The 19,664-nt window shown below is 43.3% G+C and overlaps 1 protein-coding gene across 1 annotated transcript; it reads left to right on the top strand.

Annotated features, from left to right (window-relative positions):
• Positions 1–780: 780 nt before the first annotated feature.
• Positions 781–15,468, top strand: ANGPTL5 (angiopoietin like 5). Its single transcript, XM_004764466.2, has 8 exons — positions 781–1,854; positions 3,446–3,590; positions 5,205–5,308; positions 5,792–5,885; positions 7,975–8,075; positions 9,701–9,821; positions 11,982–12,167; positions 14,922–15,468. The coding sequence occupies exons 1-8, from the start codon at positions 1,759–1,761 to the stop codon at positions 15,239–15,241; spliced, it is 1,167 nt and encodes a 388-aa protein (XP_004764523.1). The 5' UTR covers positions 781–1,758; the 3' UTR covers positions 15,242–15,468.
• The last annotated feature ends 4,196 nt before the right edge of the window (positions 15,469–19,664 follow it).

The raw sequence follows: 19,664 nt of genomic DNA, 5'->3' as shown, positions 1-19,664 counted from the left end.
ATTTTTTTTCCATCTTCTGCTGAAGTATTTTCTTGCTCCGGTAAGAATTTCCTGGATTTGCTTCTGGGAAAGCTATGAAAGAACAAAGAATTTTAACATCTGGCTGATTTAAAATTACGAAATCCTGCCATATTCATTACAGTTTTGTAAGACTTCAACCACAGATTAAAGCTAAGTGCTCATCAATGCCTCATACAGATTATAAAGGTCATTGACGTTGTCATTAATGTTAGAACCGCATTACAGATCAAGTCAAATAGTAATAATAATGGTCACCCCTGCTTTCTCCCAGGCACTGTGCTGAGTGCTTATGTAGATTAAATCACTGAATCTCCAGCATAAACCTCATTCTACAAAGGAAGTAATTAAGCTATAGTGACATTAGATCTTTGCTCAAGATCCCAGAGCGAAGGCTTGGCAGGAACAAGATTGGAACCAGGCAGTTGGTCTCAGAGCTGGTCCTCCCAGCCACTTCGTGCTGTCCCTTGGAGCAACTGTGAGAGGAAGAGGAAGAGCGTTTGGGTGTCATAGTGGGTGGTGAGGAAAGACCATCAGAGGATACATAATTGTTTGAAGATTTTATTTTATTTATTTTTATTTTTTTATTTTTTATTTTTTATTTTTATTTTTATTTTTTTTAGAGAGAGATCACAAGTAAGCAGAGAGGCAGGCAGAGAGAGAGAGAGTGAGAAGGAAGCAGGCTCCCCGCTGAGCAGAGAGCCCATCATGGAACTCAATCCCAGCACCCTGAGATCATGATGGCAGAGGCTTAACCCACTGAGCCACCCAGGCGCCCTGTTTGAAGATTTAATTCATTAATCAGCATGTGAGTGCCTACTGTGCCCGTCAGCATTATCAGCCCCAGAAACACTATGTGCCGTTGGTGCCCAGTAGCTCTCTGTCTGGGGAAGGGAGTGGAGAATGTAATATCTGGAACAGGGAGCATGACTCAGGAAAGGTTTGGATCCTTTTATTTTATTTTAATATAGTGAATATTGAGGCATGTGTATATTATGAAAAGAAGGAATCATGAAAGGGGTTTCTTGGGGACTCATTACCTTCATTGATCTATTAGCTCTCAGAGAGCAGGAATTTTCAATAATACTTCCCCGACATTCAGAGTTTCTGAAGTTTTAGTAACACCGACATAAAACATACGAATCAGAGTCCTAGATATTTGGCATTTATGTGATTAATATGACCATCACTGATAGCTAAGTTCAGGGAGAAGCTTGCTTTATACTGAGTTAGGTGTCCTGGATGTCCACATTGATTAAATTTCTGCTTAGTGTTTTGTAAAAACAATTTCAATATAACATTCTTCCTGCTCCATCATTCATGCTACTTCCTTACTATTTTATGCAAACTGGTTTACAATTATTGAGGGATATTTTATCAAAGGTGTTTTTTTTCCCCCAAACTCCCCAAAACCTAACTCATAAACATTAGATGGGCTTATAAATTCATGCTTTATCTAATAGCTTATTTACCTAGTTATTGCCTGTATTCTAACAGCAGGCATACAGTCATTAAAAAAAAGGTTGGTATAACTTGAAAATGACAGGATCCCTACAGGCTACCTTGTTTTTCATACGAAGGGTGTTGTTTCAAACGAGGGCATGGAAACCAGTAAGTATTGGCTTCTGTTTTTGTTGAACACCTTCCAGAAGGTTTTAACTGCAGACTCTATGCACTGCAGCTCTTTCCACAGAGAGCGGACTGATACTTGAAGAAGTTTTTCATTTCTCCAAGAAGAATATGATGTATCTTCCTCAAGCTTCACTTTTATTCTTAAATACATTTATTTTTATTTGTGGAGAAGTTACACAAGGTATCCGTGTACATCATTCTACGGTAAGAATTTCAGCAATATTGTTTTAGCTAGCAAGTATGATTATATTGTTTTCAGGATATACTAGAAATTTGAATATCGTTGTGGAAAAATTAAAGAGTTTAATTAGAAATGCTGAGACAGCTTAAATGAGATTATTTTTAAACTTAAAAAACCATAAAACTGAGGACTGACACTTAACACATGGCTAATGAAAAAAATTTTAAAGAAATTATAGGCTTATGTTAAAAACTAGCCAGCAACTTTTGGGTTAACTTTGATAAGGAACTATCTGATAGGTAATAAAAAATTCACTTTGCTATTTTAAAAAATGAGTATTTTATAAACATTTGTATTTCAAATACAGCCTTGTGAACGGTTACCTAGGAAATTAGAAACTTATTTAAAACAATGTCACTGTGAGAACTAATAAGGTATACGCAATAGTCTGGTAGATGGGGATTTGAATCTGTACATATTCAAATATTGGTTTATAATTTTAAAATGTTATACAATGTATTTACCATAGTATAAATACGAAATCCCAAAGTTCCAAGGTTGAAGAAATAATAAATTTTAGGAAAGCCACACAAATATTAATAACACCATTCTCTAAAATACTAAAAATTCAAAAACCTTATTTAGATCCAAAAAAAATGTGGTTGTCACCCACGTGTTTGAAAACATCTATATGCCAGTTATTACAGGGGGAGAGGGGAAAGAGCAAGAAGTTAAAAATAGGTCAATGTAACAAAATGGCAACGTCTTTTTGGGACAAATATCTTTTATAATATGATTAGCTCTTAACCTTTCTCTCAATATCCAGGTCAAAGGAAGGTAAAGCTTGTTACTATTTTCTTAATAGAAGTTATTTAAATCTGTGTGACTTCTACCAAAGAATTTTTTCATATTGGAAAACCACTATTTACCAACAGAAATAAATACTTTTGGAATGGTAGCTGTGGTTGACTTTCCAAGATGACATCTGTTGTTGATTTTGCAAAGCAAAATTCCGTGGTTGTTTTTTCTTTCTTTCTTTCTTTTTTTTTTTTTTTTTACCGTTGTCATTGATATGTTTCAAATCAGTGAAAACTTGACCTTTCAAATCTGTAGCTAGCTAGCTTATTGCAACATGCCTTCCTCATATCCCCCCTCCCCGAGGCCCCAATTCTTAATAGCTGCTGGCAGAAAGTCCATTTGGCATGGACGTGTAGATATCTCAGGGAACCTTTTTAGTCCTGGTTAAGGACCTTCAGACTGCCAGACAGATGCCTGGAGGAGGGATTCCTGGGCGAGGGAACACACCAAAGTTCAAGGTCCAGGCCACGGAGCCACTACTGAAAGTAGACCCTGAACATATCCTTTAGGAATTAGAGAGGAAGAAGGCAGAGCAAAAATACTGAATTAACATATACTTTTTATTCTTCCCTAAAATTTATCCATAAGGCTTATTTGTGGAAGTTTAACTAACCTGTTCATTGTTGTTTCCTTTTCTAACAATCATCCTTGTGTACGTCCTGAAATGTCATCTTTTCCATGTGCTCTTCTTGTTACTTTTGTCTATGGAATGTACTTCATATATTGTTTTCTTATTTCTACTTTTTTAATGTAAAGGATTCTCCAGCAGTGAACATTGTAGAAGGTGTATCTGATGCAAAAGATGAGAGTAAAAGTGATGATACTCTTTATACGGATGACTGTGAGGAGTCATGTGATGATAAAATTAAAATCACACGAGAAGAAAAACATTTTATGTGTAGTAAGTATTAAAAATGACAATTATAAGGTATATGGTTTATTATTTCCAGGGTATACATAGAAGGAAATAGACCTTAGCTTTGTTTGGATCATTTTTTAAAAATTTAAATTCAATTAGTGTCCTTAGTTTCACATGTGGTGTCCAGTAATTCATCAGTTGCGTGTGACATCCAGCATGTCACGTGCCCTCCTTGATGTGTTTGGGTCATTTTATATATATCTTGATCACCCTAGGTCGGAGGTTTTCTGTGTTTGGCACATAGTAGGTGCTTAGTAAATATTTGGTGACTGAAAGAATGGATCCTTCTAGTACGCAGTCTTGTGGCATCTGCTGCCCGCAGAGGGCACCGAGGGCATGTTGTCAATCTGCCAATGGCTATTTTCAATCTTCCTTCTGAACCACTAGGAAATTACACCTTAGTTTTGAGGAGGAATAGCTGCTCTAATAGGTCTACTACAAATTTATGTAGCAAACCATAAAAACAGACGTCCAAAGTCTTGATTTTTGTTTAAAACTATTCAGCAACAGTGCAGGAGTTTCCAGGGTCTATTACCTGTGAGATGTAAGAAGGGGGATCGGCGAGGGAGGGGGTGATGCTCTGGGTAGCTCCTCCAGGGGGCATGTCCTAGGCCAGACTATGGGCTGCAACATGAGCGTCTGTGGTTTCTCAAGCGGTGATTGAGTGGCCCATGTGCCCCTTAGGACAGATGTCTACATCCAGGAAGAATCTAACAGAAAGAGAGAGATGGAAAGTACAAAAGTGGGATGAAGCTGGGGTATTACCAATTCTGCTGTGAGAGTAAAAATCAGGAACAGAAATAAAGTCGTCGTTCAGTACTATGTGGATGTTTTTGTTGTAAAGGACATTGTCACCGTGACTGGTCTGGGAAGTACGAGTCCTGGATGCATAGTTACCGATTTTGAGGGTTGTGTTGGAGAGAACGTCTTTGTGGAGGAAGTACAGGTTGAATATGCAGGGACATCGTGGCAGCCGCTCTCCAGTGATTCGGGTTATCTGTACTGCTCCGGCAACCCTTCTAAGAATATGATTGCTTTAAAATAAAAATACTTTAAAAAAGAAAAATGTATAAGAAATATACAGTAAAAGTTCAATCAGAAACCAACCAACTGAAACTTCAACTAAGACTTAATATTGGTGTATATTTGTGTTTGCTATTTGTTTATATGAATATATATAGCATTAATAGAACAAATTAAGAGAAAGATTTATTTTGAAAATTAACTTGCATGATATGGATTATTGCTTTTTACGTTCCTATGTGGTAAGAATTGAGAACTTCTAGACCTCCTGCTTTTCTCTCTCATCTTATGAAGTGACAATTAATATTCAGAATGTTGTCCCTCTGTTACATGAGCTTAAAGTATCTGGGGGTCATCTAAACTATTAGAACAGTTTCATTAAAATGTATTAAGACAGTTGTCTTTGTTAATCCCGAGTTAACTGAAAATTATACTAACTGGAGTCTTTAGATAGACTGAGATATTATTGTGTCTACATATTTATCCCAAATCACGTAAAATTCATGATCTTTCTTTCACTCTATTCTCTCTAACAATCTAATATTTAGCAAACACTTTTCATTATGATTTAAGGAAATTTGCAAAATTCTATTGTTTCCTACACCCGGAGTACCAAAAAGCTGCTAAGAAATATGATGGACGAGCAACAGAGTTCCTTGGATTATTTATCCAATCAGGTACGGATCCGTGCGGCCGCCTCGTTGGGGCACCCGTCACCGACGCGGTCAGAGGCCCAGCGGCTCATTCTGTCGTGCGTTCAGGTCCGGACGTGTTCAGGACCTCCTCCGGTAGAGGCGTGGTAGCGAGCCTCAGGCGGACGAGGAGCCCGTGCAGGGAGGGGAACAGGCAGACGCAGACCCTAAGTGGCACCCCGCACCCCCGCCCGGAGCCCCGCCGGTGCGAGCAGGGAGCTGGAAGGGCCAGGCTGGGGGCCTGCAGGGCTGTTCACCGGCCGGGGCGGGGCGGGGCGGCCACACCTGCAGGGACCCTGTTGGCCTTGCTGCAGGGACGGGGCCGCGGTGGAGGGCAGGGGGCCGTGGGCATTATTACAGACCGCAGAGCTGGGGTTGTAAGAGGCTGGGGGAGACCCGCTGTAGAATTCAGCGGAAGGGGTTTTGTTTGAGTATAAAATGCTTAAAGGTGCGCGCGCGTGTGTTCAGGTTAACGAGCTCATGAACCGGGTCCTCCTCCTGACCACAGAAGTCCTCCGAAGGCCGCTGGAGCCTTTTCCTCACAGGCCGGTGCAGTCGCATGGTGAGAACTTGGCTGTTTCAGACTTTTCCTAGTCGCCTTTAATTGCTTCAAGTTTCCCTACCGGCCGGGTGCCTTTGGAGGACGTGTTTACAAACACGGCTTGCTTTACCGGACAGACTGGGGGTGTCCTACTTGGCGGGGCAGATCCAGCCCCAGCAATGAGCTGCCCTCAGGTGGGAAGGTTTTCCAGCTCCTGAAGGCCCGCGCTCAGCCAAATGTACCTCCTGGGCCTGTTGCAAACCCCACGGTTTCAGGGACGTCCTTCCTAGGCTGACCCACGTTTCATTCATGATTAATCTTTAGTTAGAAGGTTTCAGGTTCTTTCCACGTGTGCAGAGTATTTTTGATCTGTTCCAAGTACTTCAGATTGGAGTGTAAAATTTGAAAAGAAAAAGAAACCTAAAGACAGAAATGAAGTGGCATGTAGAGCTTTTTGTATAAAAATATAGTATAGTAACTCCTAGAGGCCTGGGTTTCTAAGGAAAATACTGTATCATATCTTATAAATATGAATTTCTAGCAGAGCTCCGAGTAAGTAAATATGGTTGAGGGCTAGGGTATGGTCTTTCTTCCTCACAACGGGAGGGAATAGACAAATGCGGAGAATCTCGTAAGTGTCAGGTGTAGGACGGGCACGTCCACGTGTTATTTTATTTTAAATTGGTTTGTTATGTCTCATGTAGTAAGGAGCGTGGGCTCCGCGGCCAAACCACCCGCCTTCCACTGCCTCGTGCGGTTTCTGTACCAGCAAACCGGCGAGAGCATTTACCTCCTACAGTTGTTGCAAGGAGTACATGAGCAAGTGTCCAAAAGCTCTTCAAATATTCCCAGGTGCACCGTAAGATGATGTAAGGCTTTGCTCTGAGGATGGCCATCATCAGAGGAGGAACACGCAGCCCAGAAAAAGCTAAAAAATATGCTCACATTTATTTGGGTGGCGATGGGGAAGCGTGTTCCCACCCAGACCAGTCCTCTGCTGTGGACACCTACCCTGTCTCTGAGTGTGAGCTTCTGTACAAATGTCTCTTTTGCAGTTTAGAACAAAGGCGACAAATCCATGTCTTCTGGAAATAAAGAGGGAAGCAAACAATGGTTAACAGCTGATTTTTGCTACATAACATTTTCTGTTTGCCAGGCACTGTGCTAAGTGCTTTCTATTATGCACCGCTATGTAATCGCCAGAGTAACACTGTGAAGTAGATTGTACTGTTACAATGAGAGAAGAAGAAAGGGGGTTGCGTGACCTAGCTACGGGTTCTTGGGTTCTTGCCTGGGAAGGGATAGGGCTCAGACTCTCACCCAGGCTTCTGGTTTTGGAGTCTCAGGCTCACATGTGTTTGTTTCTCCGGGTAATTAGCAGTGTAAGGGTTGCGTTTATTTTATTACATTTATAAAAGATACTACAAAGTATCTTAGGAGAAAATGTAATATCCATATCCACATAATGTACTTACAGTCCCCTGGGAAGTGGGATCTTTGCAGATGATGGTTATCAAGTGTTCCAGTCCTAACTGTTGGCTTCAGAGCAGGCTCTGGCCTCAAGCATAACTTCTTCTTGGTGGAGAGAGTGATTTCCCTGTCCTCTCGCTTTGGCCCTTGTAATGGCGGTTTCCCCGTAGTGTCTCTGAAGTTTCCAGTGCTCAAGGATGTGTTACTTGCCGTTAATCTATGTATTCATTTGGGTTTCTCCTTCCCATTCATATAGATTTCCTTTACACATTATGCCCCCAAAAGAAGGCTAGATTCCGGAAAGAGCATTATTTATTGGGTGAGAGTATACGTAACTATAAAGTATATTAAATAAACGTGGTTTCGAAATGAACACTAGAGCAGTATGGAGTGCTAATCACTGACAGCGATGTTATTAGTGCAGAGTTATAGCAGAATGAATTCCTTAATCCCATTTCTTGCGTGTATTTTCTCCTGATTTCTAAAATCAAAATCATCTTTCATTTCTAAGAAGGTAAAATCATCATATCATTAGTGAAAATTATAATTTCAGATAGCACTGTCAGATCTCTCCAGTAAACTAATTAAGTCTTAAATGTGTCCTTGAAAATACCCTAACTCACTGATTTTACCTTTCTAGGTTTAGATTGTACGGATATTAAAGATACCATTGGTTCTGTCACCAAAACTCCAAGTGGTTTGTATATAATCTACCCGGAAGGATCTAGTTACCCGTTTGAGGTAAAATTTTTCCTTTATCATATGAAACAGGATAAGCAGCCAATCTGCTTACTTAGTATAAAGAATTCAATTGTTTCAATATTTTTTTCTTGAAAATTTTCATACAAATAGGTAGAAGTTCCAGTTGCAAAGTTTCGGTGTTCTGAAATTCTTTGCCCAAACCAGGAACCTGTGAAACCGCTTGAGAGTCTTTCCCTTTTCCGTTTGAAGTTTCATGTTTGTGCTCTTTGAAAGAAATCCATTCGATGTTAAGAGCTTATATTGTCTTCGCAGTAGGCAGATGCTTGCTTTAACTGCTGTGGGTATCAGAAAGTAGCGCGCTCTGCCACGGAACTTGCTACAGGAACTTTGATTTCCCTTTCTACACCTGAAGGTGACAAACGATTTTATGTGATTATATAAGACATTAATAATTATAAAAAAACCTTTCACTAAAGTGTGAGACAGATTGAGAAAATCTTTTTTTAAATCAAAACCATTTTTAAATTAAAACCAACTAGATAAATTACCCTCCTGTCTACCTTTAGTAGTCCTATATTATGCTTTCTGGAAGAGACTTTTATCAGAATTACTGCTACTGACAGGATATATATAATATCATAGTATAATATTAACCTAGTAGTACACATACAATAACATGGAAATTATATATAATTTTTCTCGATTACTCCTTTGTACATAAGGAAGTTTATGATGTCACTATCACACCTTACTGATAATCTCATCACACAATAAAGTGATTTTTCTCCTGAGTAGATACTATCACTTTCTCATCCCGAAATTACTAAATTATTTATTTATTTTTTTACTGCCATTATTTTATAATCTATTGCCAACATGTCCAAAAATTGGGTTGTAGGTGGGAAATACTTTTAAAATTACCTAACCTGCTTCACCTACAGATTCAAAAATGAGCCTGAACCATAGGTGGAGAGGGAAGGTTTCTACTTTTGTCAAGAGTGGGAAGCACAATCCCTTTCTGAGTCGCAGGAAGGTGTTATTCCCTTACTTTCTCCACACTGCCTTTCTGCGTGTGCAGGGAGTTTCAGATGAGGATGCTTGCTTGGATTTTCTTCCCAGGTCGCTTCTCTGGGTCTGTTCAGCTGTCTTCTCGGGGCACTGACAGGTGCAGCCAGAAACAGCTGGCGAGGTGGGGGCCCAGGTCACACCTTTCTGTGTGCAGCTTCCAGTCTGAACACGGGCCTCTGGGCTGTTGGAGAAGAGAATAATCAAAGATAGGTGCACGGGCATATTTAATGGACACTTAAAAAAGCAGTGAAAGGAGAGGTTAATTTGCAGATACCTCGTTCTGCTACAGCAGAACTGGTAGCATTACTGCTCACCTGAAAAATACCCACAGCGTTGAGGAATACAAGAGTCCGACACTTCGCATGTGGACGGATGGCTGCCCCAGGGACTGCAATCAGCTTAACCACACGTTTGCTTACGACAAACAGCGTTATTTCTAGAGATTTACATCTGAATAGATGAGGCCCATACAACTACACTGAAACTTTCAGTGGGACACTCTTCCTGTTCTCTAGGCTTAAGGGTGGAGCATGAGGTTCATGTCAACAAATAAAGATGATGGTATATAATTGTTGCCTTTTCTGGGTCTGTTTCAGGTAATGTGTGACATGGACCACCGAGGAGGTGGATGGACTGTGATACAGAAAAGGGTTGATGGGATCGTTGATTTCCAAAGGCTCTGGTGTGATTATCTGGACGGATTTGGTGATCTTTTAGGTCGAGTTTTTGTTCTCCTCTTTTTTTTCCTTCTTTTCGGCATGACACCTGTGTACTGTACCTCTGTTGGTCAGATCATTAGCAAAAACAGCATATCCTCTCTCTCAAATTACTTGCTCTTCATTCATACTACTTAGAATGAGTGGGTCTTCATCTGGGATCTGGAAATCCTTATCTTTAGGTGGGCATTGAGTGAAAGTTGTAACCTGGGTATTTATTAAGTATTTCCTCTGTCCCTAGCAGAATTCCAGTAGATGCTCAACAACTATTTGTAGAATGAAACACTGAATGGGCGGGCTGGGCTGCAGTGAACCTTGAAATGTTTGCCCTGAGTGGCACGTCTCTGCGAAGGGAGAATTGAGGTGCACAGTGGTACAAATTCAAATGACATGACCCGGGAGAAATACTTTATAAAAATGTCAGTAAAACTCCCTGTGCTCAATGGTTGAAAACTGTACACCCCGAGGACACTGCAAAATCCGTTCACATGATGCTGTGTGACGGCATTACTTTCGCGGGCAGATGGGAACGCCAGGATGTCCGAACACTGCAGAATTTGAACTTGGTTGGAAGTTTTGCAGGTGATTTTGACCACTTTCATGCTGTTATCCTAAGTTACTGTTCTAATTTAAAAGCTGTAACATCCCGTAATAACATCATCCAAGGATTTAGTAAGCAGCGGTGTCAGTTCTCTTGCTACAATCCCAACTGCACGCTGATGATTGATTTTAGGAAGGACGTCATATGTCATAAAGTGTTACGAAGGCGGCTAGTGAAGATACTGTATTTTCTCAGTGTTGCCTCTAGTTTTCTGGCAAGGGCTACCTCCTGATTTCAGTATCCCTAGATCTACAAGCTTTGAATTGTCATCCTTCTCACTTGATGCTTATTTCTAAGGAGAAATTATTTGAGTTTTGAGACAAAGGTCTTCAGGCAGGTGGATCTCATGCGAACAGGCTGTACCGGGTATAGTTTAAAAAATAAATTTGGGATTAAGGAAAATACATTGTAAACTCAAATTAGGGGTTGGGTAGAGGGGCAAGATGGTGAGGACAAGTATAATGGAGTGTCACGGACTGGAGACACCAAGTGGTCCATCCCGTTCCTTCCTGTCCTTCAGGGCCATTTTCACTTCTTGGAGGGTGTGCAGTTAGAGCGCCCCCGTCAGCCCTGCAGGGGAACTTGGCGTCTTACCCAGGGTTTCCATGGTGTGAGTGCTGGTCACTCCTGCCCCCCACTCTCCAGGGTTGGCTTCCTCTAGACCTGTCCTTCCTTCGGTCACCTCAGGATTCATTGGGGGGAAAGTATGTCAGAGCAGAGGCCACGCCAAGGTGGGCAGGGGGAGGTCCAAAGCCCGAGCGAGGCTAGACCATGCAGGGAGCCTGTGGTCCCAGCCCTGAGTTTCCTCATTCCTCCTGGAAGGCATTTTCATTCATCACATGACATGACAGGATTATTCACGGAAGCTGACATACTGCATTCTAGCGAAGAGACGCTTATTCACAGAGCATCATTCTGCAGGACAGAAGGAAGAATTTCAGCTGAGCGTGTTCAGGAAATGTTTCCTTAGGAGCTGCTGATTTGGAGGTTAAAACTCAACATTTAGGGGCACACATCATTTTGTTACCTGCCATAATATGTCAGCAGCTTTTTTGTGGATGTACCTCGAGGTAAATCTTGAAATTTTCATTAGTCGTTAAGTGGATTTTTGAATTTATTTTGGTGAGATAAAAATAAAAGTTTAGTTACCCCAGTCTGGTGAAGTAGAAGCGGGAGGGCTGTATGTGTGTGCGTGTGTGTGTACACACACACATAATACATACACTTACATATACACGCACACATTGCACACTGCATGCGTAATGGATGCATTACAAATACATATACATCTATATGTACAATGGATGCATATACAAATATGCATATATATACACACATATATATGTATATGCATAAGTATGCATATACAAATACATATACATCTATGTATATTTTGTAAATTAGGCAAACACTGATAGCTTGAGTGAGGACCATCTGGTCTCTCAAATAATTTATGTGAGCCATTTCAGTGTTAAAAACTGAACAACAGCAAATACTCAATAATGAAGGTTATTCTAAGTTGTATTAAAATATGTAAAAAAACCCTTTTTTTTTTAACAGGCGAATTTTGGCTAGGACTAAAAAAGATTTTTTATATAGTAAATCAGAAAAATACCAGTTTTATGCTGTTTATTACATTGGAATCGGAAGATGACACCGTTGCATATGCGTCATATGATAACTTTTGGCTAGAAGACGAAACAAGATTTTTTAAGATGCACTTAGGACGGTATTCAGGAAATGCTGGTAAGTTTTTTATTCCCCAAATCGTGCAGGATATTTAAATACAGCTGACTCAGTAACAGGCAAAGACAGAGTAATGCGTTTCACTTGATCTAGGACACATAACTGGTAACGAGCAGATTAGAAAGGAGACAACGCAGTTCTGAAGCCCTGCTGTGACCATTGAACTACCCCATGATTTTGAATAGTTTCTATTCTTTAAAACTTACTTTCCATGTGTGGCTGCAGTTGACCCTTTGGGAGAGTGAGTGGGCCAGGCTGGGAAGGAAGTGCTGACGTTTTCACGTTCTGACAGGCCGGCATTTGGAAATGGTGGAGTGTCAGAGCCGATCTCCGTTCTTCTCACTTTTCAGCTGAAGACCCTGAGAGGTTAAGGGACTTGCCCCCGCGTCCCAGCTCGTCACAGCAGAGCCAGGGCAAGAAGCCAGGTCAATGGGACAACTCGATCAGTGGGTTATTTCCCCCACTATACTTGGGTGCATGTATTCATTTCCAAATGAATGTAATTCTTCATGTCAGATTTATGACACGGTGCTGAGATCTTACATTTGGGTTCATACCCATTCAGCTCTCCTAACTTACTCATCGTGGCACTTGTTTATTGTGTATAAACAGCTCTTTAACTGAGTACGGTCCAGTGGGAGGATAAAGAACACCAAAAACTTGGAATACTGAGTATCGACAGAGCTTCGGGGGTTCACGGAGGGAGAGGGGGATCCCAGCTGACTGCATCCAGGAGGGGTAGTTTCTAACGAGGAGTCATGTGAAATTCAGCGTGGGGAGGTTTTTCAAAAGTAACACCTGGGACGCCTGGGTGGCTCAGTCGCTTAAACAGCTGCCTTCGGCTCAGGTCATGATCCCAGCGTCCTGGGATCGAGTCCCACATCAGGCTCCTTGCTCAGCAGGGAGCCTGCTTCTCCCTCAGCCTCTGCCTGCCATTCTGTCTGCCTGTGCTCGCTCTCTCTCCCTCTCTCTCTGAAGAATAAATAAAATCTTAAAAAAAAAAAAAAGTAACACCACTGCAGAACCGATTCAGGAAGCTTGGGCCCAGGTGTTTGTATTCACAGACGGAGATGGTGGCATCCTTGCTCTTTTTTTTTTCTTCTTTTTTTTAAAGATTTTATTTACTTACTTGAGAGAGAGACAGTGACAGAGAGCATGAATGAGGAGAAGGTCAGAGGGAGAAGCAGACTCCCCATGGAGCTGGGAGTCTGATGCGGGACTCGATCCCGGGACTCCAGGATCATGACCTGAGTTGAAGGCAGTCGTCCAACCAACTGAGCCACCCAGGCGTCCCACATCCTTGCTCTTGATACCACTGATCTGTACTTGGAAGAAGGGACGGGCCTTCTGGCCAGCGGGTGTTGGCAAAGACAGCTGCTTGGGCCAAGCACCGAGGAGGAAAATGGCTGAGCGTCAGGAAGGACTGGGCAGGCTTGGGGTCCCTGACATCCAAAGGGGGCTTAGCCCTGGGATATTAGGTGACAGTCTGAAATTCCAATCTCGGTATAGAAGGAAAAGTTTCGAGAGTTACAGTATGTGGTTTTTCATGCTGCATCTGTAAAAGAGGAAAACTCAGTACAGACCTTGTTATGTTAGGAGACGTTTCTGTGGGTTTCTCTATTGGATTAGGGTCTTGAGGATACGATTTATAACGGTGCAAGTTTTTTCGTCACAGAGCCCTCAGACTTGCTCTCAGAAAATACTCTATATTTTCCCAATAAGGTGAAGAGACTTTCAACAGATGATCACATAATCCAGTCGAGGTAAAGAAAACGTGTTGGTAGAACATAAAGATAAAAACATAGATAAAACCGGGGGGTTACGTGTGATCAGGTGCATGGTGGAGGGAGCTGCACATTTGGTTCTGACCTCAGAGCAAAGATAGAAATAAGGAATTTGAACATTGGAGCAACTCACTTGTTCCAGGAGCACAGATATTCTGATTCTAAAACTTGAGAGAGCTTTATTTGGGTTCTCAGAGAAAACAGTGTCATGTTCTAAGTATTCTCTCAAAGGAAACATGGCAGTGAGTATTCCTGGGCTGGTTCTTTTTTTTTTTTTTTTTTAAGATTTATTTAAGATTTGTTTTTTAAGATTTATTCACAAGTAGGTGAAGAGGCAGGCAGAGAGAGAGGAGGAAGCAGGCTCCCTGCTGAGCAGAGAGCCCGATGCGGGGCTCGATCCCAGGACCCTGGGATCATGACCCAAGCCAAAGGCAGAGGCTTTAACGCACTGAGCCACCCAGGTGCCCTGCCTGGGCTGGTTCTTAAAAATGGACCTATGTATTATGTTATATTATATTATATTATAGTATTATTTTTTAAGGATTTTATTTGTAAGTCATCTCTATACCCAATGTGGGATTTGAAGGCACAGAAATTATAGAAATTATTCTTTTCCCTACCATTATTGTTTCTTTTCCCTAAATTAACCAAGTACCATATGACCCTTTCCCAGAGAATGACAGGTTTCTACAGCATCATTTTGGGCCTCACTGATCTGACTCTGTCTCCAGAGCCAAAGTTTCCAACTGGATGGTGATTTTATATAAAATATCCACTGACAGATGCCTGTTTCCAGATTCTGCTATACTGCAGTCTGGAGGAGAGATTTTCATACCGATACGCAGCAGAAAATCACTGAAACCTTAGCTCTAGATGTGAAGCTCTGTAACAACAGGTTGGGTAAAGGTCAGTTAAAAGGACAAGAAGTGCGTCTGAGTGTACTCATGCAAACAAAATCTGTTTTACCCAGGCGACGCCTTCCGGGGCTTCAGAAAAGAAGAAAACCAAAATGCCATGCCTTTCAGCACATCGGATGTGGATAATGATGGCTGTCGCCCTGTGTGCCTGGTCGGGGGTCAGTCCGTGGCAAGCTGTAGTCACCTGAGGAACAACACCGGCTGGTGGTTCAGTCAGTGTGGTCTAGCGAACCTAAACGGCATTCATCGCTTCCCTGGAAAACCGCTTGCGGCTGGAATCCAGTGGGGCACCTGGACCAAAAATGACGCACCCGTCAGGATCAAATCTGTTTCAATGAAGATCAGAAGAACTTACAATCCTTATTTTAAGTAATCTCCTTTCCAACTGTGTGCATTGCGTAGATATTTTTGATAATACAGAGGGAGTTTTACATGTTTCTCTTTTTTACTGTTTCAAACATTTCAGCCAAAATTTAACTATAGGTGACATCTAGGTGTTAAGGGTTTAATTAGAAATCTTTACTTTTGTAGAGTTTTATAAAACATGGCTCAATGTATGCTTTTACTACTAAGTGCATTAACAATCCGTTTAAAATTTGTTTTAAGGGAATTTCACCTTGTCCTCCTGGAGTCTGCTGTCCTTTCAAAGAATTGTCCCTTCTCTTCAAAGCACATGTACTATAGTAGATGGTTAGGAAAATAGCAGAGAGCATCACAGTTATTTCTGTATTCATTAGAAACACTTAACTTTATAATCCACAGATAATTTCTACTGAAGGCTGTTATAAGGTATGACTGTGCAGACTAATATATATATCCAGTTTAAAGATACTATTTCCAGGTGGTTCCACAATATCTTACAGGTAATAAGAGTTTACTGCACAAAGAAATTCCTTTTTTTTTTTCATTTCATTGTGGTTAATAATTTTACTCTAGTTTGCAGTAAACGTACTGCACGTGTAGACCCTTTATATCCTGTGTGAAGCCGGCGAGAATGGCAGGAACTTCACTACGTGAAGAACAATTGAGAAAGCCATGACTCAGAGGTCTAGAGGCAGCTCTGGGAACAAGCTTGTCCGTCCACTTTTTCCACTGAGTTGGAAAGAGCTGGAGTGGTCAGTCTTCCACGGAACGACAGCAGGGAACATCCTGAGCCGAGGGCCCGTCGTTGATGAAAAGACAAGCAAGACAGGAGTCGGCACTGGACTGAAACAAATGTGGTCCAGAGTTAGGGTGACAGGCCACGGTGAGACACGGATGGGGTTAGAAATACATGTGAGGATGTAGGCCAAGGGGAGACATCAGCCCACACAAGGCCGAGCTTGATCAAGACGGAGAATCCGATCTGAGCTCAGGAACAGGCAAAACTGGCAGGGTCACCATGCAAGATGGCTTTCGCCCCGATCGCCTCTCAAAGCTGCGGCCAAGTCACACCCCGGATCTGCACGGGTCAGGTCGCACGTGGGGAGCACAGTTCTCCGTGGCCTCCTGTGCATTTCCTGGAGGGACCGCTGAGGTTCTGTGCCTTGGCAGTGGAGGAAGACATCTGCTGGGTTGGGGGAACACAGAGCTGAGGGTCTGCTGGTTTGGACATCTGCAGTGACATGAGGTCCAGGAACAAATTTACCTACAGATTCAGGAAATCGTTTTGTCACTTAGCTCGCCCTGTCTCATGTGGATGCTGGACCTTGGAGTGCTCGTGGAGGCTCAGAGGCACCCTCTCCTTACCTGCATGGCGAGGTCCAAGGGCTCTGCCTGCTCATCCACCGTAAAGGCCGGTAGATGGTGGGAACATTGTGGGTAAACGCAGAATGGAAACACCTGGGCAGAGGTTAAGGGAACAACAGACCCAGAGAACACCAAGGGATTTTTTTTAAATTGAGAAAGAGAAAGCCTGAGTGGGAGGCGGAAGGAGGGAGAATCTGAAGCAGACTGTGCCCTGAGCGTGGAGCCCATTGTGTGGCTCGATCTCATTACCCTAAGATCACGATCTGAGCTGAAACCAAGGGTCGGACACTTAACCGACTGAGCCCCATCAAGAGTACCCTGCTCCATGTTAACACTGGAGGTCAGGCCCCTGCCCATGTTTATCCAGGGCTGCAAATGGCAGGATTTCCTTCTGTTTTCAAGTGGCTGGATAACAGCCCATTGTGTACATATACAATATTTTCTTTGGCTACGCATCCGCTGATGGCCACTAACTTGCCGCAGTGAGCATGGGAGTACAGATACCTCTTTGAAGGTGATTTCATTTCCTTTAGATACATGCTCAGAAGTGGAATGGGTGGGTCACATGGCATTTCTATGTTTAATCTTCGGCGGAAACTCCACACTGTTCTTTATGACGACTGCACGAAGTTACATTCCCTTCAGCAGTGCATGAGGGCTCCCTTTTCCCTACATCTCTCCGGCATCTGTCACCTTCTGTCTTTTTGATAATAGCTCTTCTTCACCACTGATTCCATTCCCGGGACTTCTAAGCCTGGGACTTGAAGACAAAGTCCCTCCTCTTCCATCCTGGGTGGCACATGTCTCATTTCCTCAATCCTACCCTTTTAAAGAACCAGGCCCTGCAGAACTGTGAGCTCTGGAACTGGCGCCTCACTGGACTGATACCGTTCAACCCTTCTGGTGGGATGTGTGGGAGATGGTTCCATTTCAGAGCTCTTCCCAGGCCGCCTGGGTCCCTATTCCTTTCTGTCTTTATTATTCTTTCTGGGAATCCATCCCACTGGCTATGTACGAACACTTTCTTCCTGGACTCTAGACGCACCTTCCCAGCAGCCCCCTTCAGGCTGGGAGGAAACTTCATCACATCTGCTTCTTAACCCAAGAAAAATGGTTTGTTCTGGGTGGTGGCTTGGCAGTCAATGACAGCTTTTCCGAGCCGCCGGATGCCCGGTTGCTCTAATCCTCTCCAGGGCTGAAGCTTTGTAGACAAGCAGCTTCTCCAGCTGTGAGCAGGGATGGAGGCCTATGTGTTTCCTTTTACTTCAACGGGGAATTTGGAGAATATTTTTTAGAGAGACTTCTCTATCCTGTTTGCCGGACACTATGCTAGCCTGAGAGTCTGGCCCGAGCAAGAGAGGCCCTGGCTGTGGTAGTGTGATGTACAAGCAGCTGAGGGAGCAGAGACGTGTTCTGAGCTGAACTTATACAAACTGGGTGTTTGTGGCCTTAACCCCTCCCTGTCTGGCTTATAGCCTTCCTGACAGGGAGTGGTATGGTGGGAAACGGAAGAGTCTTCTGGTGGCTGTGGTTCGCGGTTTGGGTAGATGGTGTTCCCGTGGGCCCACAGGAGCTAATAAAGGTGTTGACTCCTATCCAAGGAGAACTTGGAATTAGTCTTTTTTCAAATAGGAATTTTATCTTCCTGACTTTAAAAACAGTTATTTTTTTGTGACTAGAGCAATGTTTCTGTTTGAAATGGAAGGAATCATTTGATTTCTTGCCAGAGAAGAGGCGCTCTAGACTCCCACTCGTCCCTCATTTGGTTGGTGCATTGACCGATGACTCCCCTTGGAGTATCCAATGTCTACAACTTTAGGAATTTAAATCATTGGGGGATAAGCTGGAGCAGAGTGTTGGTGGTGAGGGGTATAAAAATCTTTGGGCTTCCCAATGACCTCTTCTTTGACATCAGGGAGAAGCCGTGGGCTGAACCTCTGGTAAACCAGGCTGAGAGACACCCATGGGCACAGGCAAAAAAATCACCTTATGCCGGTGATAGTCAACAGGGATCTTGACAACTGATCATAGCTGCAGAGACTGGAACCTGTGGAAGGGAGGCTCTAAACTTTGCAAACCTTGCTTGAACTGCCTAGTGAGGGCCTCCATCTTCAGAATGTATGGCTGGGAGACACTGATGTTAGAAATGTGAGATGTCAGGGTCCTGGCCAAGTACTCAAAAGTCACGTCGAGTCACCAGCAGGAAGAACAGGAGAGTGGAAGGAACAGGACTGTCAGCCATGGGTAGAGTCTGGCCTGGGATAAGCGTCAGGCCGTGTATAGTGGCCTTGCATTCTCTTCTGGGAATTGCTGTGCACTCTACTTACGGGTTGATTCTCTTTTCTGAGAAACAAAGGATGGATTGCTCTAAATCTCCCCAAAGCCTACAACATCTGGCCCCAAATTCTGCATGGACTTTTTACTTGGAGGGCCCCGGCGGGCCGGAACTGTCAGTGGAATTCTTATGAAATTCTCCTGCTGGTTTTGGGCTGCTGGCTGGCTTGCCAGGGAACAGCCCCACTGGGCAAGCCTGCTCCTTTGTTCCCATTGGGCCCCCTTCTCCCCCGAGCTGTCAGAACATCAGAAGGCAGTTAGCACAAACATCTTTCCTGAGTTACAGGCACAACTCGTCTTGTGCTCCCCTCCCGCCCCGTGGGGCGGTCGTGGAACTGACAGTGGGAGTTTGCCGCAGAGCGGGTTTCATGGTTCCTGTTCACGTGGGTGCTCTGGCCTGGGATTGCCCTTGCTTTCCTCCGCCTGCAGCCTCTGCCTCCTCCTTCGCTTCCGCCTGCAGCCTCCAGCTTGTCTCGCGTCCCTCCTCGTGCCCATGTCCTCCCTAGGAGCTGGCTTGGTAATCACATGCCGCCTGAGTTTAGGGCATTAGAGAAAGTGTGAGATTAGTGAGATGTTCTTCTCATGCCCGTAGGGCTGCTACTGACTGCTGTCTAGGCTTGACGGGTCTTCGCTGGGGCCGCGAGGGCTGTTCCCCAGCGGGGGTCTATCCCACCAGGCTTTCACGCACAACAAGGGTAAAGGGAGTCCCCGCTTGATTAAACTTAAATTTTTCT

The sequence above is a fragment of the Mustela putorius genome, unplaced genomic scaffold (assembly GCF_011764305.1).
Source record: "Mustela putorius furo isolate JIRA1106 unplaced genomic scaffold, ASM1176430v1.1 tig00000198_pilon_pilon_pilon, whole genome shotgun sequence".
NCBI lineage: Eukaryota > Metazoa > Chordata > Mammalia > Carnivora > Mustelidae > Mustela > Mustela putorius.
The sequence above is the reverse complement of the archived record's forward strand: the minus strand, read 5'-3'. Positions and strand labels throughout refer to the sequence as shown.

Coding starts and splice junctions, on each gene's coding strand:
- ANGPTL5 (XM_004764466.2), top strand. CDS start 1,759: ATGATGTATCTTCCTCAAGCTTCACTTTTATTCTTAAATACATTTATT. Junction 5,309..5,791: donor TGGATTATTTATCCAATCAG/GTACGGATCCGT, acceptor GCGTGTGTTCAG/GTTAACGAGCTCATGAACCG. Junction 9,822..11,981: donor CGGATTTGGTGATCTTTTAG/GTCGAGTTTTTG, acceptor TTTTTTTAACAG/GCGAATTTTGGCTAGGACTA.